The 21,247-nt window shown below is 40.2% G+C and overlaps 1 protein-coding gene across 1 annotated transcript in view; it reads left to right on the top strand.

Moving 5' to 3' along the window:
• Positions 1 to 21,247, top strand: part of XRRA1 (X-ray radiation resistance associated 1) — a 122,317-nt gene that overhangs the window by 68,800 nt on the left and 32,270 nt on the right. The window contains exons 6-7 of the mRNA XM_043997609.1: positions 3,057 to 3,129; positions 15,312 to 15,409. Of these exons, the coding sequence (XP_043853544.1) occupies positions 3,057 to 3,129; positions 15,312 to 15,409 (171 nt within the window). The remainder of the gene's footprint in view (positions 1 to 3,056; positions 3,130 to 15,311; positions 15,410 to 21,247) is intronic.

Genomic DNA, 21,247 nt, shown 5'->3' with positions numbered 1-21,247 from the left:
ATGAGGAAAAACCTCAAAATAGAAAAACAACAGCACCAAAAACAAAAGAAATAGTATGGTTCAATCAGCATCCATATTCCACAGTTCTTTTTTTTTTTTTTTCTGGATTTGGAGATCCCCTTCCATCATGAGTCCCCTGGAACTCTCCTGTACCTTTGAATTAGTGAGAAGAATCTAGTCCATCACAGTTGATCAACACACAATGTTGATGATACTGTGTACCATGTTCTTCTGGTTCTTAATGATATCCATTTCAATTAATAAGTATGTATTTTCTTTCCCTACCCTTCCTGCTCTACTCAACACATACACCTTTTCCATTTGAAATTTGACTTCAAATGGGGTCAAGGAAAAAGAAAAAAGAAAACATTTATAACATATATTTGTAGTCAAGCAAAACACACTCCTTCACTGACCATGTTGAAAGAATGTATGTCGGGGGCAGCTAGGTGGCACAGTGGATAAAGCACCAGCGCTGGACTCAGGAGGACCTGAGTTCAAATCCGACCTCATACACTTGATACTAGCTGTGTGACCCTGGGCAAGTCACTCAACCCCCATTGCCCCACAAAAAAAAGAAAGAAAGAAAGAAAAAAGAAAAGAAAATAAAGAATGTATGTATGTCCCACTCTTTTTTTTTTTTTTTTGGTTAGGCAATGAGGGTTAAGTGACTTGCCCAGGGTCCCACAGCTAGTGTTAAGTGTCTGGACTGGCATTTGAACTCAGGTCCTCCTGAATCCAGGGCCAGTGCTTTATCCACTGCACCATCTAGCTGCCCCCTATGTCCCACTCCTAACCCAGAGTCTGTTACTTTCTCTGTGAGGAGGTGAGTAGCATGCTTCATTATTGGTCCTTTGGAATCATGGCTGGTTACTTGGTTTATCAGAGTTCTCAAATCCCAAAATTTTTCACTTTTATAATATTGTTATTATTTTATAAATTGTTCTCCTGGTTCTAATCACTTCTCTGTGTATCATTTCATACAAGTCTTTCCAAATTTTTCTTCTCATAATTTTATTTTTTACTCTATTCATATACTATAATTTTTTCAGCAATCCCCTAACTAATGGGCATCTCCTTTGTTTCTAGTTCTTTGCCAATACAAAAAGAGGTGCTATAAATATTTTTACACATATGGCTCCTTTTCTCTCAGGTTTCTTCTTGGTGTAGACCTAACAGTGGTATCACTGAGTCAAAGGGTATGCATGATTTAGTAACTTTGGGGTCATAGATCCAAATTGCTTTCCAGAATAGCTGTGATAATTCACAGCCCCACTAATAGTGCATTAATGTGTCTCTTTTTCTTTGCCCCCTCCAATATTTGTCATCATCCCTTTTTTTCAGCTTTGTCAATCTGATGGGTGTTTGATTAGAACACAGAATTTGCATTTCTCTAATTACCAATGATCTGAAGCATCCCCCCACCACTGCCATGATCATTGATAGCTTCAATTTCTTCTTTCATAGCATTGTTGAGAGGAAAGTACTCTGTAAACCTAAAAGGGCTTGTAAAAGGGAACTGCTATTGTTGTTATTATTATTACAAGCACAGAAACTTCCTTTATAAGTAACAATCAGGGCTTGTTTAAAAAAAACAAACAAGCACGTGGGTACAGAAACATGCCACTCAGTGTCATAAATTGTTGCCATCAAGACACTTGAGGCAAAATGTTCTATGATTCTCTTAGACTATAAGATGCCTCAAAACTCATCTTAATGTTGATATAACTTTATGCAAATCACCCACGTATAATACAGGTCTTACCAAACTGACATTCTAACTCTAGAAGAGATTCAATTCACTTAAATAATTCAATACACATTTATCAAGTGCCTGCTCTGGGGCTGGCATTGTGCTAGGTACTGGAAACCAATGACCTGATTTTATAGAGAAACTGAGGCCCAGAGAGTTTATGTGAGCCTCCCTGCATCATTTTTGTTGTGGTTATTGTTCAGTTACTTTTCAGTCCTGTCTGACTCTTCCTGACCCCATTTGGGTTTTTCTTGGCAAAGATACTGAAGTGGTTTGCCATTTCCTTCTCCAGCTCATTTTTAAGTGAGGAAACTGAAACAGGGTAAAGTGACTTTCCCAGGGTCACACAGCTTGTAAGTGTCTGAGGCCAGATTTAAACTCCAGAAGAAGACAGGACTTGTTGGGTAAAACTGAAGACAAAAGGAAAAGGGGATGGCAGAAGATGAAATGGGTAAATAGTGTCATGGAAACAAGGAACATGAATTTTTGAACAGTCTTAGATGGTAGAGGATAGAAGGAATTGGCACACTATGGCTCAAAGGGTTTCAAAGAGGGGGAACCAAATGACTGAACAACAACAATAAAGATGTCTTCGTGATTTCAGGTCCAGCACTCTATCCACTGGCCCACCTAGCTGCCTTACACTTGATCATCCCCATGCCTAAGTCTCCCCAGTGCCCCACTCCACCTCCCTCTCTGCCTCCAGGTGGTGTGGAATCAGGAACAGTCTTCTTCTTGAGTTCAAATCCATGCCAAGAAAACTCCAAATGGGGTCATGAAGAGCTGGACACAACTGAAACACCTCAACAAGTTGTTTGTCAATGCACTGACAGAGCACCCTACTTGGAAAAAAGCCCAATAGATTATATACATGAGGAAGATGGTGGTACCCTCAATAGTACTAGGGAAGCTGGGAAGGAGGTTTTGGGAGGAAAGATAATGGGTTCTATTTTGGATATGTTGAGTTTGAGCAATCTATAAGACATCAGATTCAAGAAGTCCAAAAGGAACTTTTATATGTTGCCCCTCTAGAATTGCAGCCAGCGTAACCCCCTCCTCTTTTCAGGCTTTCCGTATTATACTGAGTGCAATGATCTCTCCAGATTTATGTACACAGGGAACCTGATGTGACTAAGGAGAGTAATCAGATTTGTGGTAGAGTAAACTGCTTTATAACAGAGTTCTACTATAATTAATAAGACACAGCTTCCCACAGATATTGCCCTAATACCCACTGAGTTTTCCTGAAATGGAAATGATATTGTGTTCTGCTTTGTTTTGTCTCATCACCCCACCCTTCCAGGCTAAGGAAAAGGACTTCAGGCACTTTGACGCTGTTGTTTCTATCAATGCATCGGAAAACTCATTACCTCTAGGTAAGCTCTCCCCTGGTAGAAATGCCACTGTCCCACACCAGCTCTCATCTGTTCTGATTTAACTATTGCTTACTGATGGCTGCATCTCACCATGCTCTCTAAGCCTGTAGGACCTCCCCCTAACCCCCACTATGGCCTATTGACACTTTACCATTCCTTCAAAGCCCATCTCAGGTGTCATCTTCTCTGTGAAGCCTTCCCTCATCCTCCTAGTCAGTAAGGACCTTCTTCCCTTCTACTAGATGTCAAAGACCTTTGTTATCATCTCCCTAATCTGCTCACCATGACCTATTATGTAATATAGTTATAACTATATGTGTCCCTGCACTGAAATCCTCCTCCAGTGCCCCATCATGCTTCAGAGGTGACCCTGAATTCTTGAAGATTATGCCAAGGGCCCACAAATCCTTGTAGGCTTTGAGTATGGGCCTGCCAATAGACTGGATGTCCATCATCCAAAGACCAGCCTAGCTAAATGCACAAAGACTCCTGGCTAGAAAGGGGACCACCAGTTGATGAATTTTTCTCAGCTCCATAGCTCATAGGGTTGTGATCAGAATCACTGGAGGGAAGATCTTCTGCTGATTTAAATTAGTGGGCCTTTGATATATTGAAATAAAATGCATATGTTGTCTTCCATGACTATGTCTGGAGCTCCTGAGGGAATGTACTGTGTCCTCATGCCTGATCCATGCCTAACACAGGGCTCTATAAGTAGGTGCTTAATGAAGTTTGATTGAATTAAATCTAGTTGACAACTAATGTATGCAAGGCCCTGTGCTAGGGACTATGGCAGATACAAACATATATATATATAAAACAAAGGTCTTGTCCTCAAGGAGATTATAGTCTACTTGGGGGAAAAGGACCATAAACTTAATAACTCTGTGCCTTAGACTTAATCTCTCTGACTTTCACCTTCCTCTTCTATAAAATGAGGATAATAATACTTTCACTGGAACCTCACAGAATTGTTGTAAGGATGTAATGAGATCATGAGTATAAAGTATTTTGTAAATAGGAGCACTATATATTCTGTGAAAAGTCAATACAAATATAAATAACAGTTCGAGATACTAATAAAAATATCATTTAATGATACAGATGGTAAATGTTAGAGAAGTAGCCTGAGGGGGAAGAAGAGGTAAATGTGTACTGGAGTGGTATAGGAAGACTTTAGGAAAGAGAATTGACTTAACTGGGTTTTGAAGGTTAGCAAAGATTTATATAATTAGAAAAGAGAGAAATATACTCCAAGAAGGGGGAGTGATGTATGTAGAATCAAAGAGAAAGGAAAACAGAACACCTGTATAAGAAAAATTTTAAGATTATAGAATGTCAGAACTAGAGGATATATAGAACACAGACTTTGGGGGGCTGGGAGGAACCTTAGTACACAGAATTTCAGAGCTGGAAGAAGAGATCTTGGAACAGAAAATATCAAAGCTGAAAGGGACCTGAGAACATAGAATATCAGAGCTGGAAGGGGCCTTAGAACACAGAATGTAGAGCTGAGAGGGTCCTTGGAACACAGAAGGTCAGAGCTGGAAAGAACTTTGGAATATAGAGTTAGAAGTGGCCTTAGAACATGAGAATATTAGTATTGGAAGGGAACTTGGAACACAAAATGTTAAAACTGGAAAGAACCTTGGAACATAGAATTTTAGAGCTGGAAGGTGTTCCTGCCCATCAAAAGGAATGGTGTAAGTGCTACTGATGATTAAAACCCTATTTTCCAAGTTCTGATTGAGAAAGTAAATTGGAGGTCATGCAGAGTCAAGACAGAGATCATAGGGTAACCAAATCTAAGGTCTAAGTATATGTTAGGAGTTTGTAATAGCAACTGAAAAATGGGACAGTCAACCCAGAAAAACAGTGAGGGTCACTAAAATAATGATTTGTCTCAAGAATCTTCTCTAGCTTAGTGTTTTAACTGAATCATTGATAAAAATGTTAAATAGCTATACATGGGTAGTCATGGAATAGCATAGATAAGCACAGATCCCTGGAGCACCCCCACTAGACATTTCCATAAAAATGTAATTAAAGTTTTTGTCAATAACTTGGATAAGTGCCAGATTGAGCCTTAGGCTTAGCACTGAGGTGGAATGGATGGAATGCTCAGATGACACAAAGCTGAGAATGATAATACTGAAGGACAAATTCTGAATCTGAATGAGCATTGACTAGATAGGACATTGGACCAACCTAATAAGAAGAAATTATGGAATTAGGGAAAGATGTATTAGGAATAAAGATAAGTATGTGTACTTCAATTCAAAAGATGAACTTTACAAGTTCAAGATGGGGAGGTATGGCTAGGTAGAAGTGCATCTGAAAAGAGATATGGAGGTTTTTATGAATTGCACTCAGTATGAGTCAACAGTGAGATATAGCATATATCTAATGTGGTATAAGATAAAGATATGACATGTAGATCTTGGGCTGAATTAATAAAGACAGTGTAAAGTTTAAAGGGGTTGATTGTCCCAGTGTAGTCTGCACTGATTGGATCCCATATGGAATTGGTATATTTAGTTCTGAATATGACATTTTAGGAAGAATATTGACAATCCAAAGGACATTGAGAAGCAGAGAGCCAGAATGCTTTTTTTGGGGAAAAAAAAGGACCTTAAGATCATGCCATACAAGTATCAGTTGAAGGAACTGGAAATGTTTACCTTGGGAAAAAGAAGAGGTCAGTAGACACAATAACAGTCTTTGAGTATTTGAAAAGTTTGTCACATGGAAGAGAGGTTAGACGTGTTCTGCTTGGCTCCAGAGGACAAAAGTAAAGATTAGACAAAGATGAGACTAGTGGTGATTGGTGACTGCCTGCTGAGGGGAACTGAGGCAGTTATCTGTCAACCCAATAGCATTAGGGAGACCTGATATCTTCCTGTAGCATGTATCCAAGAGATAACAGAGAACAGATAACTTGTCAAAATAGATAGCTACTCCCCACTTCTGGTGATTCATGTGGGCACTGCTAGAAGGAATTAAAAAATAATGACCAGCAATTATGTAGTCTTAGGCAAGAAACTGAACACCTTAGGGGCACAAGTTGTGTTTTCATCACTGCTATCCACTGAAGGCAAAAAGATACAGCAAAGAAAAACTAATCTGGGAGATGAACAGCTGGTTAAGAAGATAGTGTCTGAGAATAGGATTTGGGTTTCTGAAACATGGCTTAAAATATAGGAATGCAGATTCATAGTCAGGATGGAGAACGCCTACAAAAGCAGGTAAAAATGTGTCTGCCTTCTGTCTTGCAAATCTAATCAAAGCAGCTTTAAACTAATGGGGATGGAAGAGGGAAGATGTACACTCTTTCCTCTTCCATCCTTGTATATATACATATAAATACATACATATACATACACTCAGACATATACATACACATACACATAACCAACAAGTTAGCTACTGTGGAAAGAAGCTATAATGAAGGAAAAGTAGCTGTTGACAAAAATCTAAGAAAACAGCCAGTTTTCTGGGTCAAAAGCCAGAAAAAACCCATGGCCTCAAAAGTTTATATTCAAAAGATTAGATTTTAGGGAACAAGAGATGAATTAGCAACCCTAACATGAGGAGATAAATTTGACATCATATATATCATTGAGATTTGGTAGAATGAAACCCATACTTGGAATGTGTCTCATAGGTAGATATTTTATTTAAGAAGAATTAGATAAGTAAAAGTGAGGTTAGCATTATATATTAAGAGGAAATTCAGAACTAGAGTGGAGGAAAGCATGGTTGAGATCATTTGAGTAAAAATCATTGGAGGAAGAAGCAAATGTTTTTTTATCATGGGAATATACTATAGACTAGCTGGACAGAAAGAGGAAATAGATGAGGAGTTCAGGGAAAAGAGCACAAGTGTGGCACAGAGGCATGACATAATAGTAATGGAGATTTCAGTAGTCCAGACATCTACTTATGTCTCTCCTCCCTCTCTCCCTTCCTCCTTCTCTCCTCTTCCTCTTCCCCCCTCTCCCTTTCTCTCTCTCTCCCCAAATCAAAGGAGTTAATAAGTTCTTGACTAGTTTTAATGATAATTTCATACTTTAAAAGGTAGAGGAACCAACAATTCTAGATATGATTATCACCAGTAGAAAAGAACTGGTTGTGGGGGTGGAAATGATGGAAATTCTGTGAAGTGACTATTCTTACTTAGAATCTGTAATTTCAAAGAGCTCAAAGGAAGGATAGGTAGGATACCATGAATTAAAATTATAGCCCAAGAAATTGGGATACTCTCAAGAATTAAATTATAAAGACTCAAAGTAAAATAACTAGAATGAGAAAATAATCAATAAGCACATATGAAACACCTACTGTTTGCCAGGTACTATGCTAGGTGTCAGGGATATAAAAGTGGGGCAGTCCCTGACCTCAAGGAGTTTACTTTCTTCTAGGGGGATATAGGGGTGAGTAAATACAAGATAGACACAACATAAATGCACAATTATTTAATAAGGGGAGGGCACCAACAATCGTAGGACCCAGGAAAGTTCTCTTGAAGGAGCTGGTACTTGAGTTGAGCCTTAAAGAGAGCCAGGAATTCCAAGAGGCAGATATGAGTGAGAAGATTATTTTAGTCTGGGTACAGAGGCAAGAATTGGAATGTCTAATATTGGGAATATGGTAAGAGAAACTGTAGTTTTTAGAAGAGGACTGTGTGAATACACAGAGAGCTTGCCAACTAATTTAAATGTTTAAAATATAAATATAGAAGATAGAAAAATGTCAGGTAACAAGCAGATGAATGTGAAAGAATCCTTATCCTGTAAGAATAGTGCCAGGAATGCTAACACTCAGAACTGAGTGGAGAATGACAAGGGAAGGGAAGGACAACAACAACAAAAAATCTTTAGAATCTACATTAGGGGGAAAGTGGAAGAGAAGGAATGGGGCCACAGCTTGAGGTGAATGGGACAGTGAAAACTCATGAGAGAGAGAAGAGCTGCTCAATTCTACTTTTGCTTTTGTTTTCTCTACCAAGAAGACAGGAAAGATCAATATTTAAGTAAGGAGGTGATAAGAGAGATTTTAGCTGTTCTTGAGAAATTCAAGTCACCTGTGCCAAATAAACCACATACCCTTGAGTATTGAAAGAATTGTTTGTTGGAAGTGATTGCTGAACCAATCAGTGACATTTCAAAGATCTTAGAGAACAGAAGTACAACATTATTACAACAAATGTTGTTCTGATGTGGGAAGAAAAAAAAAAGGACAGAGATTGGAATCTGCAAACTACAATCCAGGGAATTTGACTGAGATTTCTGGGAAAATTCTAAAACATATTAAAGAGATGGTTGGTAAACATTTAGAAAAGGAATCCTCAATCACAAGGAGCCAGTATTGTTTCAGCAAGAGCAAGCGATTCCAGACTAATTTTATTTCCTTTTTTGATAGCATTACCAAACTGGTAGATTAGAAGAATGTTGTAAATTTAGTTTGCCCATTTATTTACTAAAGCATTGAAAGTCTTTCATGCAATTTTGTGGAAGAGATTGAGAGATAGAGGTTTGGAAATAATATAGTCAGATGGATTTAGAACTGATTGAATGGCCAGTTTCAAAGATTAATTATCAATGGTTTGATTTCATCTTAAAATAATATTTCTCGGGAAGTGCCTTGGAGGGAATCTATGGTTGACCCTGGGCTGGTTAACATTTTTACCCATGACTTGGTTAAAGAGATAGACAGCAAATTAATCAACTATGCAAATCACACAAAGCTAGGAAAGGTAGTTAACACACTAGATAACAGGCTAGAAAATTATGTTGACCCATAACGTGACATTTAATTGGGAGGTGAGTGCAGTTATTAAACCTGAGGCAAACAAAGGTTAATTGACTTGTCCAGGGGATTTTTTGTTTTGGTTGTGGTTGTCTTTTTGTTGTTTGTACTTCATTCTTGAAGAGGACCATGACATCAGGGTGATGTCATGACTTGAAGTGAATTGGATTTAAGTGAATGAGAGTGGTACAAAGTCACCAATCTCACTCTCTTCTCCAGAGCCATCTGGGCCCAGTGGCAAAATATACATCAGGATGACTGGAGATGGCACTGGATCTTCAAAGCAATTGGGGTTAAATGACTTGCCCAAGGTTACACAGCCATGAAGTGTCTGAGGTGAGATTTGAACTCAGGTCCTCCCACCTTCAGGGCCAGTGTTCTATCCACTGTGCCACCTAGCTGCCCCCTCCAGGGTCACACAGCTAGAACAAGGAAGTATGATATAAGTGGAAAGAGTCCTGGAATAAAGGTGAGGAGTCCTTGTTGCTAACTTGTGTGACCTTGGTCAAGTCACTTCTCCCTCTGGACCTCAGTTTCCTCATATGTAAAATGAAGATATTGGACAAGATTTGATTCAGAACAGAAGGATCTACTTACAGGATTACAACATCATCAAATCTGCCCTTGACACCATCTGCATGGTCCATATGGTTCACTGCCATTTTTCCTTACTGTCACAAATCCTATGAGCCTCCATTTCCTTATCTGTAAAATAAAGTGGTTTATATAAGTATAAACTGAGTTTAGTTGATCTCTCAATATAGGATCCTATATAAACATTGCCTATACCCCACCATTGCTCACCCCCACCCCCCAAAGTTCTTGTTTATGGTCCAAGGGATGCCTCTATAGTCTTGGTTCATTGACTGAGTAGAATGCTGGCTCAGGCACCATTTCTGCCCAATTCCTCAGGTCAGCTTCATAATCACTCATACTTCCTTGCCCTTCCCCTTGAAGGGTACTTTGTGCAAGTCCATTTTGGGATTTCACAACATTTAAAGTACTTCAGATAACTTCTATCAACAATAAGGAAAGAGTAGTGTGGAAACACCATGTGCCAGTTTTTGGACTTGAGGTAGGGTATGTGTGTGTGTGTGTGTGTGTGTGTGTGTGTGTGTGTGCATATGTGTGAAGAGAGAGGTATATAGCTAACTAGCTATACACACATATATAAATATATACATATATTTGAGTTATGCTCTTACAGTGCATTGGTAAGGAAAAACCAAATTTGACTCTCTGAGGAAAATCTAGCCCTTAATTAATACAAGACTGTTTGAAAACATTGCACTCTCTCCATATTTGGAGTCCTACAAGGCTCTCCTGGGGAGAAAGACTAAAAGCAGACATGGAACAATGGGAAGAACACTGAACTAAGAATCAGTAGACTTGGATTTGAATCCCAGCTAGGCCACCATTTTACTTTGGGCACATCCCAACATTTTTGGTCCTTGGTTTGTTCATTTGTAAAATCAGAAACCTAAACTGTCATCTTTTTAAAAATTAAAATTTATAAGCTGTCATTATTCAGCAATCTCTCCCCATTGAGGTTCATGCTATCTAAACATCATCCAATCCAGATATGGGTAGCTGTTATCCACCAACCCCCCAAAACATTCTTTGTCCTTTCTCACTGAGACTCGTGTCTCCCTCTCCACCCTGATTTTTGTGTTCATATTAATGGACTTCGACATACATATTGAGTTTCCCTCTAATACCCTAATCTCCAAATTCCTTAATCTACTCAGCTCCCATGACCTACTCAACTACTCCCTCATAGCATCACCCTCAAGTGTGACATCTCAACTCAATATATCCCAAACAGAACTCATTATTTTTCCTTTCCCCCACATGCCTCTTCTCACCTTTCTTATCACTTTTATTTTTGTGTGTGGGGCAATGAGGATTAAGTGACTTGCCCAGTGTCTGAGGTCAGATTTTAACTCAGGTCCTCCTGAATCCAGGGCTGGTGCTTTATCCACTGCGCCACGTAGCTGTCCCCTCTTATCACTTGGCACCACCATCTTCCCAATCATTCAGGCTTACGACCTAAATGTCATCCCTGACTTCTCACCTGAACTCACCATGCATTTCCAATACGTTGCAATGTCTTATTATTTCTGCCTTCACAATTTCCCCCCTTCTCTCTATCTACATGACCACTGCCCTGGTGCAGGCATTCATCCCCTTACTAGGTTATTACAATACCTAGGTTATTGCAATAGCCTTCTTTTTTTTTATGAGATATTTTATTTTTTCCGTTACATGTAAAGATAGTTCTCAACTTTTGTTTATACATGCTTTACAATTTCAGATTTTTCTCCCTCCCTCCCCTCCCTCCCCCCTCCCCTAGACAGCAGGTAATCTGATACAGGTTATATCTATATATCTCTATACATATACATATAGATATATATATATATATACACACACATATATATACACATAATAACATTAATCCTATTTCTGCATTAATCCTGTTACAAGAGAAAGAATCAGAGCAGTGATGCAAAACCTCAAAATAGAAAAAAAAAAACAAAACAGCACCCAAAACAAAAGAAATAATATGGTTCAATCAGCATCTATACTCCACAGTTCTTTCTTTCTTTTTTTTTCCTTGGATTTGGAGATCCTCTTCTATCATGAGTTCCCTGGAACTCTTCTGTACCATGCAATAGCCTTCTAATTGTCTACTCCTCCAAACTCTCTGCTTTCCAATCCATTCTTTACCCAGCTGCCAAAGTGATGTTCCTAAAGCCCAGGTCTGATATGGGTATCTGAATTACTCATTAAACTCCAGTGGCTTCCTGTTTTCATTGTTCAGTCATTTTCAGTCATGTCTCACTCTTCCTGACCCCATTTGGTGTTTTCTTGCCAAAGATACTGCAGTGGTTTGCCATTTCCTTCTCCAACTCATTTAACAGATGAGGATACTGAGGCAAACAGGGTGAAGTGACTTGTCCAGAGTCACACAGCAAATAAGTGCCTGAGGCCACAGGTCTTCCTTACTCCAGGCTTCGCACTCTATCCATTGTGCCACCTGACTGCCCAGGCTTCCTATTACCTTCAAGGTATAATCCCCTTTATAATGGGACCCCATTCTACCTCTCCAGTCTTTTTAATACACTTCACTACCCTAGACACACTCTACAATCTAGCAACACTGGGTTCTGCTGTTCCTCCCACACAACACTCCTTCTCCCTCTCTTTTCACTAAGTGAAACAAACTTGGAATGTTCTCTCATGTCCACCTCCCAGGTTCCCTGGTTTCTTTAAGACTCAAATCCCATTTTCTACAAGAAGCTTCTTTTCCCAGTCTCCTCCCCCATTCTGCCACCTCCTCCCACATACATCGCTATGCCTTCCCTCCCAGATTACCTCCCATTTACACTTTAAACATATTTTATGTTCATAGTTATTTTCATGTTGTTTCCTGCATTAAAATGTGAACTCCTTGAATAAAGGGACCGTGTTTTTGCACAGAGCCCAGAGCAGACACTTAATAAGTGCTTGTTAATTAACCTGTCAGAATTAATAAATGCTTGTTAATTGACCTGGCAGAATTCCTGTTTTTCTTCCACACCCAATTCAGATGTCATCTTCTACATGAAGCCTTTCCTGACCCACCCCAACCCCAACCCACTGTTAGTTCCCCTCCTCCAAAAAATATCTTGTATATATTTCATATGTACTGAAACACTCCAGTGTTGTCTCTCCCAGCTAAATTGTAAGGTCCTGGAGGGCGGGGACTTAAGGCTTTGCATCCTCAGCACTTATAGTCTATGTTGATGATAAGTACATGGGGGATACAAAAAAAATGCTAAGCAACTCAACTCAAGAGACATTTATTAAATGCCTGTTGTATACCAAGCCCTGTGCTAAGGATACAAACACAAAAAATCAAACAGTCCCTGTCTTTAAGAAGTTGACCTTCTCCTGGGAGGACACAACAATCCATGCAGATATACATAGAAAAAACAAAATAATTTCAAGAGGGAGAGAGTGTTAAGATCTGGGAAGATTAGGACAGAGGAAGCACCTGGGCTATGTCTTGAAGGTTATTCAAGAGGCAGAAGTAAAGAGAGAGAGCATTGTAGACAGCCACCCGTTTTGGGGAACTTGACCAGACTGTTGGTGGTCATGGACTTGTTGGTGGGTGCTAGTGCATCCACTGTGGCTGAGTCCACAGCATAGGCTCCTGGCCATCAATAAACAATCAAAGCATTAAAAACCAACCTTCTTCCTCTTCTTCACCCACATGATGTGAAAGAAGGCTCCTAAATGGTCTGGTACACAAAGGAGTCCATGCTGCTTGACAGGCTTGCCTGATGCTCAAGGGCCTTCCTGAAGCTTGGCTTCTTGGCTCTCTGAGCATCAGGAGTACAGGCACCAGGAACACAGAGTGGGGAAAGTTCAGGGGTCATAACCAAGTTGAGAAACTCAACCATAGCACCATGCTTATAAACTAATTTTACAGATAGGGAAACAGGTGATGACCAAAGGCACATGCTAAGTCTTTGATAAGACTAAGTCCAAAGTCCAAGTGTCCTGACTCCCAACTAAAGATATTTGGGGGGGGGCAATGGGGGTTAAGTGACTTGCCCAGGGTCACACAGCTAGTAAGTGTCAAGTGTCTGAGGCAGGATTTGAACTCAGGTCCTCCTGAATCCAGGGTCGGTGCTCTATCCACTGCACTACCTAGCTGCCCCCCCAACTGAAGATATTTTACCCAACAACACTACCTTTTTCTTAGGATAGTGCTTGGTAGCAATTTAAGAGGTGAGTTGGCATATTTCTGGCACGCAATCAGGAGGAAGGGTGATTCAGTCTAGCCTGCTTTAGGACAAATCTAAAAGGTTCCTAAAACCTCGATTCATTGAATGCTCTGTTCACATTTTGGTGATTTGAATATTCCTTTGCTTTCTTCCTTATTGTTGAAAATCTTAATATGTTCAGTTCCACTTTCCTGACTTAAAAGGTAAAAATCTAGTGAACACAGTTAGATTTTTGACAGTTAAAGATTTTGCAAGGTCATGATTCTGAACATATACCTGACATAGGAGAAAGTACTAGAAAAGGAATTGGAGGCTATGGACTCCAGCCTCATCTCTGCCTGTGAATCCCATGACCTTGGGCAAATCATTTAACCTCGTTGAGTAAAGTTTTCTGTTTTGACATAGCAAATGCTCTCTAAGATCCCTCCCAATGCTGATATTATCAGGTCCTGTGAACCACAGTCCAGGTCATACTACGGAAGGTTTGTTTTGTTGTTTTTACTGAATTCTGGGCACAAACATGTTTTCTTGTCATTTGTTTCTGTCTACTAAAAGTAGAATCCCTCCCCCAAATCCAAGAAACATTGCTTACATTTGCATAGTACTTTATAATGTGTAGAATCATAGCTTCTAATATTCTTTGATTTTAAGGTTCTATGATTCTAGTGTTCTGTGATCTTGCCAGATTCTATGAGACCATGAACCATGAACGATTCCAAGATTTCGCTCTAACTTAAAGATTCTTGCTACTTCAACACTTCAGAGGTGTGATACCACTAGTCTGGGTATTCCCTCCAATGATACAGATTTTAGCCCTTGTACAGCTTAGGAGGTGGTCTAGGAGAATTGCTGGGGCTGAAAATCTTACCAACCTGGCAGTAAGTCTTTCTGGGCCTGTCCTCAAAGCCTCCCAGGTTGGTAGAGATTGCCAGAGTTTGCATTCCATAGTCTTGGCCTTTGAGTACCTGGGGTCACCTTCCTGGTGAGAGGAAGAAGATTGGTGCCTAAGCTTGAGTTTAAGATTCTATTATTCTAAACCCTTTTTGTTTTTGTTTTTTGCGGGGCAGTGGGGGTTAAGTGACTTGCCCAAGGTCACACAGCTAGTAAGTGTCAAGTGTCTGAGGCCGGATTTGAACTCAGGAACTCCTGAATCCAGGGCCGGTGCTTTATCCACTGCGCCACCTAGCCTCCCCCTAAACCCTTTTTAATACTATAATTCTAAGTCTTTAGGATTCTAAGTACATTTGAATCTATAACATTAGAAGAGTCTTTGATTCTAAGATTTTATTATTTTAGCATTCTGTGTTTCTAAGCTCTCTTGATTCTGACCCTATATAAGAATATAAATTATAAACTAGAATATAAGCTCCTTGAGGTTAGGAATCATCTCTCATTTATCTTTTTATTCCCAGTGCTATTAATGAATTTGAATATTCTTTATAACTTAACATCCCCATCTATGCAAAAAAAAAACCAAAACCCTGAATTTGTTATTTTAGTATTTGGCTCTTGGGCTTCTTATTCAATGTGTGATTTTTAATCTGTAAGTCTCTATGAGATGCAAGATGCAGATGTTATATTTCTCATTTCCCCATTTAGAGGTATTTCACACATTTCCTGCTGTAAAGGAACTGGAACTTGCTTTCAACGGAATTAACACTATCAGCATCAAGATGGGAGAATTTCGATTCTTGGAAGTAAGTCTGGAGACAGGATGTCCTTAGAGAGGGGGCCTCCTTGCCATCTCTCTGACTGTGGGTTTAGAGCACCCTCCTCACAGGAGGTGTTAAAACTGTGCTTCTTGGTATCTCATCATTGTTGATTCAGTACCTTTCAGAGATGAATTCGAAATAAAACTGAGCTCAAATCATGGTGTGGGTGCTGCCACACTTAGCAACCAAACTTGAAGCCTGGAGACCTCACTGTCTTCTTACTGACTTGTTCCTCTGGGCAATCATTTTACTCCTCTGGGGTTCAGTTTTCTCCTCTGAAAATGGATACAATAATAGTCTCTACCTCACAAGTTTGGGTGTGAGGATTTATGAAAGAATGTGTGTGAAGTGTGCAGCCACCAAGTACTGTAGGAATTGTGAGCTTTGATAATGATTACAAAAATAACGAATGCTTATTATTTATACACAAAATTTTCTTTAAATAATTTTAATGATAGCTTTTCTAAAATATATTCTATATGTAACATATGACCTAGCACCCCATGCTCTGGATTATGTGTCCCTGGTTCAAACTTGGAAGCATACCCTCACTCTCCATCACACACACCAGTCACTCTCTCTTTGGCTCAGTTTACCCTGACCCAGAATTCACTCTATGAAATTTCAGAATAGAGTTCAACTATACCTCATACCTATTTCTCCACGGATATGGGCGAAAAGATCCCCAGCTGCCATATAAGGCATCAAAGAATAATGTATCTATTAGATATAGATAGGCCTTTATTTAACAGTGCCAAAAATACTTATAGGACTTGCAGCAGTTCCTAAGTAATCAATATCATTCTCCTTCCTTTCCAGTCAGTCCCTGCGGATGGCATTTAAGGTTGCTCCACAGGCAAACCCCGTCCCATCAAACCAAAAAACCCAGGAATAGCAGAGAGCAAAGTCTATGCCTTCATTATGCTCATTCTTGTCATAGCTTAGATTCCCCTGATGCTTCCTCAGTCTTAGGGGACACATGCAAAATAGTCTTTCTTCAAGAGGCTGGCACTACTCAGCAACTCCTGTTCTTTCTAAAAAAGCAAGGATCTGTCTCCAGGCTATCAGACTTAAGGTCACTAGGGGCAACCTCAAGGCTGACGCTGCCCTGAGTTTCTCTTCCTCTCTCTAAGAAGCTGGAGTTCAAGAACCTGGCCCTCTTAATCACGCTGCCCCATGGCTTCTATCTCAGTCCAAGAGGTCACACCATTTATTTTTTTTTTCTTTTCTTTTTTTTTTTTTTTTTGGTGAGGCAATTGGGGTTAAGTGACTTGCCCAGGGTCACACAGCTAATAAGTGTCAAGTGTCTGAGGCCAGATTTGAACTTAGGTCCTCCTGAATCCAGGGCTGGTACTCCATCCACTGTGCCACCTAGCTGCCCCACACCACTGATTCCCAGGGCTGGGACCAGGAAACTTGGAGACTCTCTTTCTGGGCCAATAGGGGTAAGAGCTCATGAAACTTTCAGAGACTTTTGCCCCAAGGAAAGCTATGTGTGACTTACAGTGGAGGTTTCATCACCACCAATGGCCCTGGGATCCTGGTCTACCCAATTCCTGTGGCAGACTGCCTTGGGCAAAAATGAAATGGTCCCACGGGCCAAGTCTACAATGGAGACTCCCTTTTATAAGCCAGAATGAAGGGGTGGCCCCTCCCACAGCAGTCCCTCCTGACCAAATCACCTCCACAAGAAGTTAACAAGAGTCATAGAGGCAGGTTCATACCCTTCCTAGAGAGGTTCAATCAAAATCCCACACAAAGGCTTACTTCCCCATGAGCTCACTAAATGATTAGCCTCCTATTTGTCATTTTCTTAAACAGAGGACACAGAGGATAAATTAGCCCTTTTTTTTTGATGATTGTAGGCATTCATGATTTATTTGGAGTGATGCCTTCAGCATGTGAAAGGGAGGGGAAAACTACTTTTCCCTACAACAAATGGCCTTAGGCTGCTGGAGTATGTGAGTTCTTAAGAGGCAGCTGGGGCAGCTAGGTGTTGATGTGGATAGAGTGAGGGCCTGAAGCTGGGAAGACTCATCTTCCCCAGTTCAAATCTGGCCTCAGATACTTACTAGCTGTGTGACCCTGGCCAAGTCATTTCATCCTGTTTGCCTCAGTTTCCTCATCTGTAAAATGAGCTGGAGAGGAAATGGCAAGCCGCTCCAGTACCTTTGCCAAGAAAACCCCAAATGGAGTCACGAAGAGTCAGGCAGGACTGAAACAGCTGAACAAGAAGAGGCTGACACAGTGATAAGAGTCAGGATACCTGGTTTCAAGCCCTCGCCCTACCACTTACTAGCTGTTAGGTCTTGGGCCAATCACTTTCTGAACCTTAGTTTTCTCATCTCTAAAATGGGGATCATCATACTGGGCCTGCCTCCCTCAAAAAGTTGTTGTGAGGTAAGCCCTTTGCAAACCTCAAAGTGCTGCAGAAATGAAAGCTATTGTTATTGAGACATTTCTGTCTCCTCCCTTGCTCTTCAGAGCAGCCAAGAGCTGGCACAGTTCACTGCTGTTACAGTATCCCAGCCTCTAGCAGCAGCTGTCTTCCTGATAACTCATCCCATCTCTTCCACCGGGAGCTAGGAACTCAGATCACCAACTTTCTTAGAATTTTGTGTGAAAAAAGAATAAATAGGCTTTGAGTGAAGGTCACAATTAAGTCCATGAGCTTTAATTCATTCAGTGTGCTCAATCTATGTATTTACTTAATTCCATTTATGTTGTTTCCTTCTAGTTTCTCAAAATAATAACAATAATTTACATATTACCTGTCAGACCTTGGGTAAGTCACTTAGATTCTGAGCCTTCGTTTCCTTTCCTGTAAAGTGGGAATCATAGTACTCCTTGTTGGAAAGTGCTTTGTAAACATTAAAGCCCTATATCGATGGGACCACATATCATTACTTATGGAGATCTTTATGCTTCACAAAGTGCTTTGTTCAAATCATCCCCCTGAGGTTCTTAGAGCTGGACAGGATTTTATAGATGATGTCATCTAGCATGCTCATTTTCTTTTTTTTTCAATGTTAACATGTAGTTTTCTTTTTTCTCTTCTTGATCATGAAAGTATTTTATTATTTTCCAATTACATGTAAAGATAGTTTTCAACATTTGTTTTTGTAAGATTTTGAGTTCCAAATTTTCTCCCATCCTCCCTTCCCTCTCCCCTCCCCAAGACAGAAAGCAATCTGATATAGGTTATATATGTACAATCACATTAAACACATTTCTGTATTAGTCATGTTGTGAAAGGAGAATCAGAGCACAAGGGAAAAACCTCTAAAAAGAAAAAAGAACAACCCAAAATTAGAAACAGTATGGTTCAATCTACATTCAGAAGCCACAGTTCTTTTTTCTGATTGTGGAGAACATTTTCCATCATAGCATGCTCGTTTTCTACACAAAGGCAAATGGAAGTGCAGAGTGATCAAGCCATTTGACCAAGGCTACCTACCAAATCCTTGGCACAACTGGAGCTAGATCTCAGGAGTCTTGACCCTCCAAGTGGAAGCCTCTATTAGATTGCAAGCCAGGACCAGGGTCATTTTTCCTCCACCTTACTGCCTCCATTAGCTGTGTTCCAGACTGCTGAGATTGCCCAATTATAGGACCACAAAGTTCAGAGCTAGAAGGCACCTTGAGATGCTCTAGTCCAAGCTCCTCATTCCACAAATGAGAAATCTTAGATCCAGAAAAGTTAAGTCATGTATCCAAGGTCACACAGGTAATAAGAAACAGAGCCAGGATAGATAGGACGAAGGAAGGAAGGAAGGAAGGAAGGAAGGAAGGAAGGAAGGAAGGAAGGAAGGAAGGAAGGAAGGAAGGAAGGAAGGAAGGAAATAAAACAAGTATTCATTAATTATCTACTATGTGCCAGGCACTTTACAAGTATTATCTCATTTGATCCTCACAACAACCTTGCTATTATTGTCTCCATTCTATAGTTGAGGAAACTGAGACAAAGGTGAAGAGACTTGCTCAGGGTCATACAATTAGTAAGTATCTAAAGCTGGATTTGAATTCAGGCCTTCCTGTTACCAGGCCCAGTGATCTATGCACTACACCATCCAGCTGCCTCTGTATAAGTGAGTTATTACTGTGTACAAGTAAGTTATTGCTGTACAGTCCACATCCTTTTTGCATGGAGCTTTGCAATTAATGGGAGAGAGGAAGGCTTGATGTCTTCCCAACCTCCCTTCTTACCCTTTCATCAGCTGAAATTGCTCACTGCCTCCTCAAATGTTCCCTCACTTTGTGTGGGTGTCTCCTCTGCCTCCACATTATCCCTCACATAGTACATCTTGCACATATCTTTTTCCTCTTAATAAATTATAAGCTTCTTGAGGGCAGGTACTGAGTCATTTTTAATTTGTGTATCTCCAATTTAGCATAACAGCAGGTATTTAATAAATATTTTTCAGGTTAAATTGAATAAATTCATGGGGAAGTGTGAGAAGGGGAAGGGGGAGGGATGATGGAGAATTCCTACCAGCATTCAACCTTGGTGGCTAGTGGCCACACTCTGGCACACCCTGGTAGAAATTCTCATAAGACTCAATAACTGGGGAGTTAAAATGACAGCTTCCATTTCTCTAGTGTTTGACTATTTATAAAATATTTTCCTCATTTTGCATTACTGCTCTGATTTTTTATCTTATAACGGGATTAATGCAGAAATAGGATTAATGTTATTATGTGTATCTATATGTGTGTATAGATATATACCTATATCTATATGTATATAGATATATAGATATATAGATATAACCTATATCAGATTGCCTGCTGTCTAGGGGAGGGGGGGAGGGAGGGGAAGGAGGGAGAAAAATCTGAAATTGTAAAGCTTATATGGACAAAAGTTGAGAACTATCTTTACATGTAACGGAAAATATAAAATACCTTATATGTAAAAAAAAATATTTTCCTCAGAAGAGCCTTGTGAAGTAAGCAGGCAAGCATTATAATTATCTCCATTTTCCAGATAAGCAAACTGAGGCTCAGAGTGGTCAAGGGACCTACCCAAGGTCACATAAGCAGTAAGTGATAAAATGTTACGCAATCGGTTGTTGTATATTAACCTGTTGGGAATGAGGCTCAGTAGTCTCATTCAAATATTCTACGCATAAAATCAAGCCTGAAATCCCACTTAATTCGAGAGGAGAAGGTCAAGATTCCCAAGGTAAACTGACAAGAGGTATCCTCCTTTTGGCCAAATGTTGACCAGTTTTGATAACGTAATGACTTTAAAAGGCTTTCCAAGGACAGAGAGCAGGCCAGTCCTGAGCTGGAAAATGCTCTGAAAACACAGCCCTATGGTGATGAGCTCAGAAAGAATCCTGGGCTGGGATTCATGATCACTGGGGGCTAGCAGCTTCCTGGCCACTGACCTTGGAGAAATCTCTCCCTTCCTAAATTTGTGGATTGTTGGACTTGGAAGGGCATCATCTAATCTCAGCTCCTTCTTTTATACAGTAGGAACCTGAGACCCAGAGAAGGACAAAGACTCACCCATAGTCTCACAGATAGTGGCAGAATCAGAATTCAAACCCCATAGTTACTGATTCTCAATTGGATGTTCTTTCCAGTGCATCCTACTGCTTCTCTAGAGGCCCGTTCTGCCTTACCCTCCCACTCCCCTTGTAAAACAGGGCAGGAGAAGGGGGAAGCTAGGTGGCACAGTGGATAAAGCACCAACCCTGAATTCAGGAGGACCTAAGTTCAAATCCAGTCTCAGATACTTGACACTTCCTAGCTGTGTGACCCTGGGAAAGTCACTTAACCCTCATTGTCCCACCAGAAAAAAATAAACTGGGCAGGGTA

The sequence above is a fragment of the Dromiciops gliroides genome, chromosome 3 (assembly GCF_019393635.1).
Source record: "Dromiciops gliroides isolate mDroGli1 chromosome 3, mDroGli1.pri, whole genome shotgun sequence".
NCBI lineage: Eukaryota > Metazoa > Chordata > Mammalia > Microbiotheria > Microbiotheriidae > Dromiciops > Dromiciops gliroides.
Note: the sequence above shows the minus strand (reverse complement) of the source record. Positions and strands in the feature narration are given on the sequence as shown.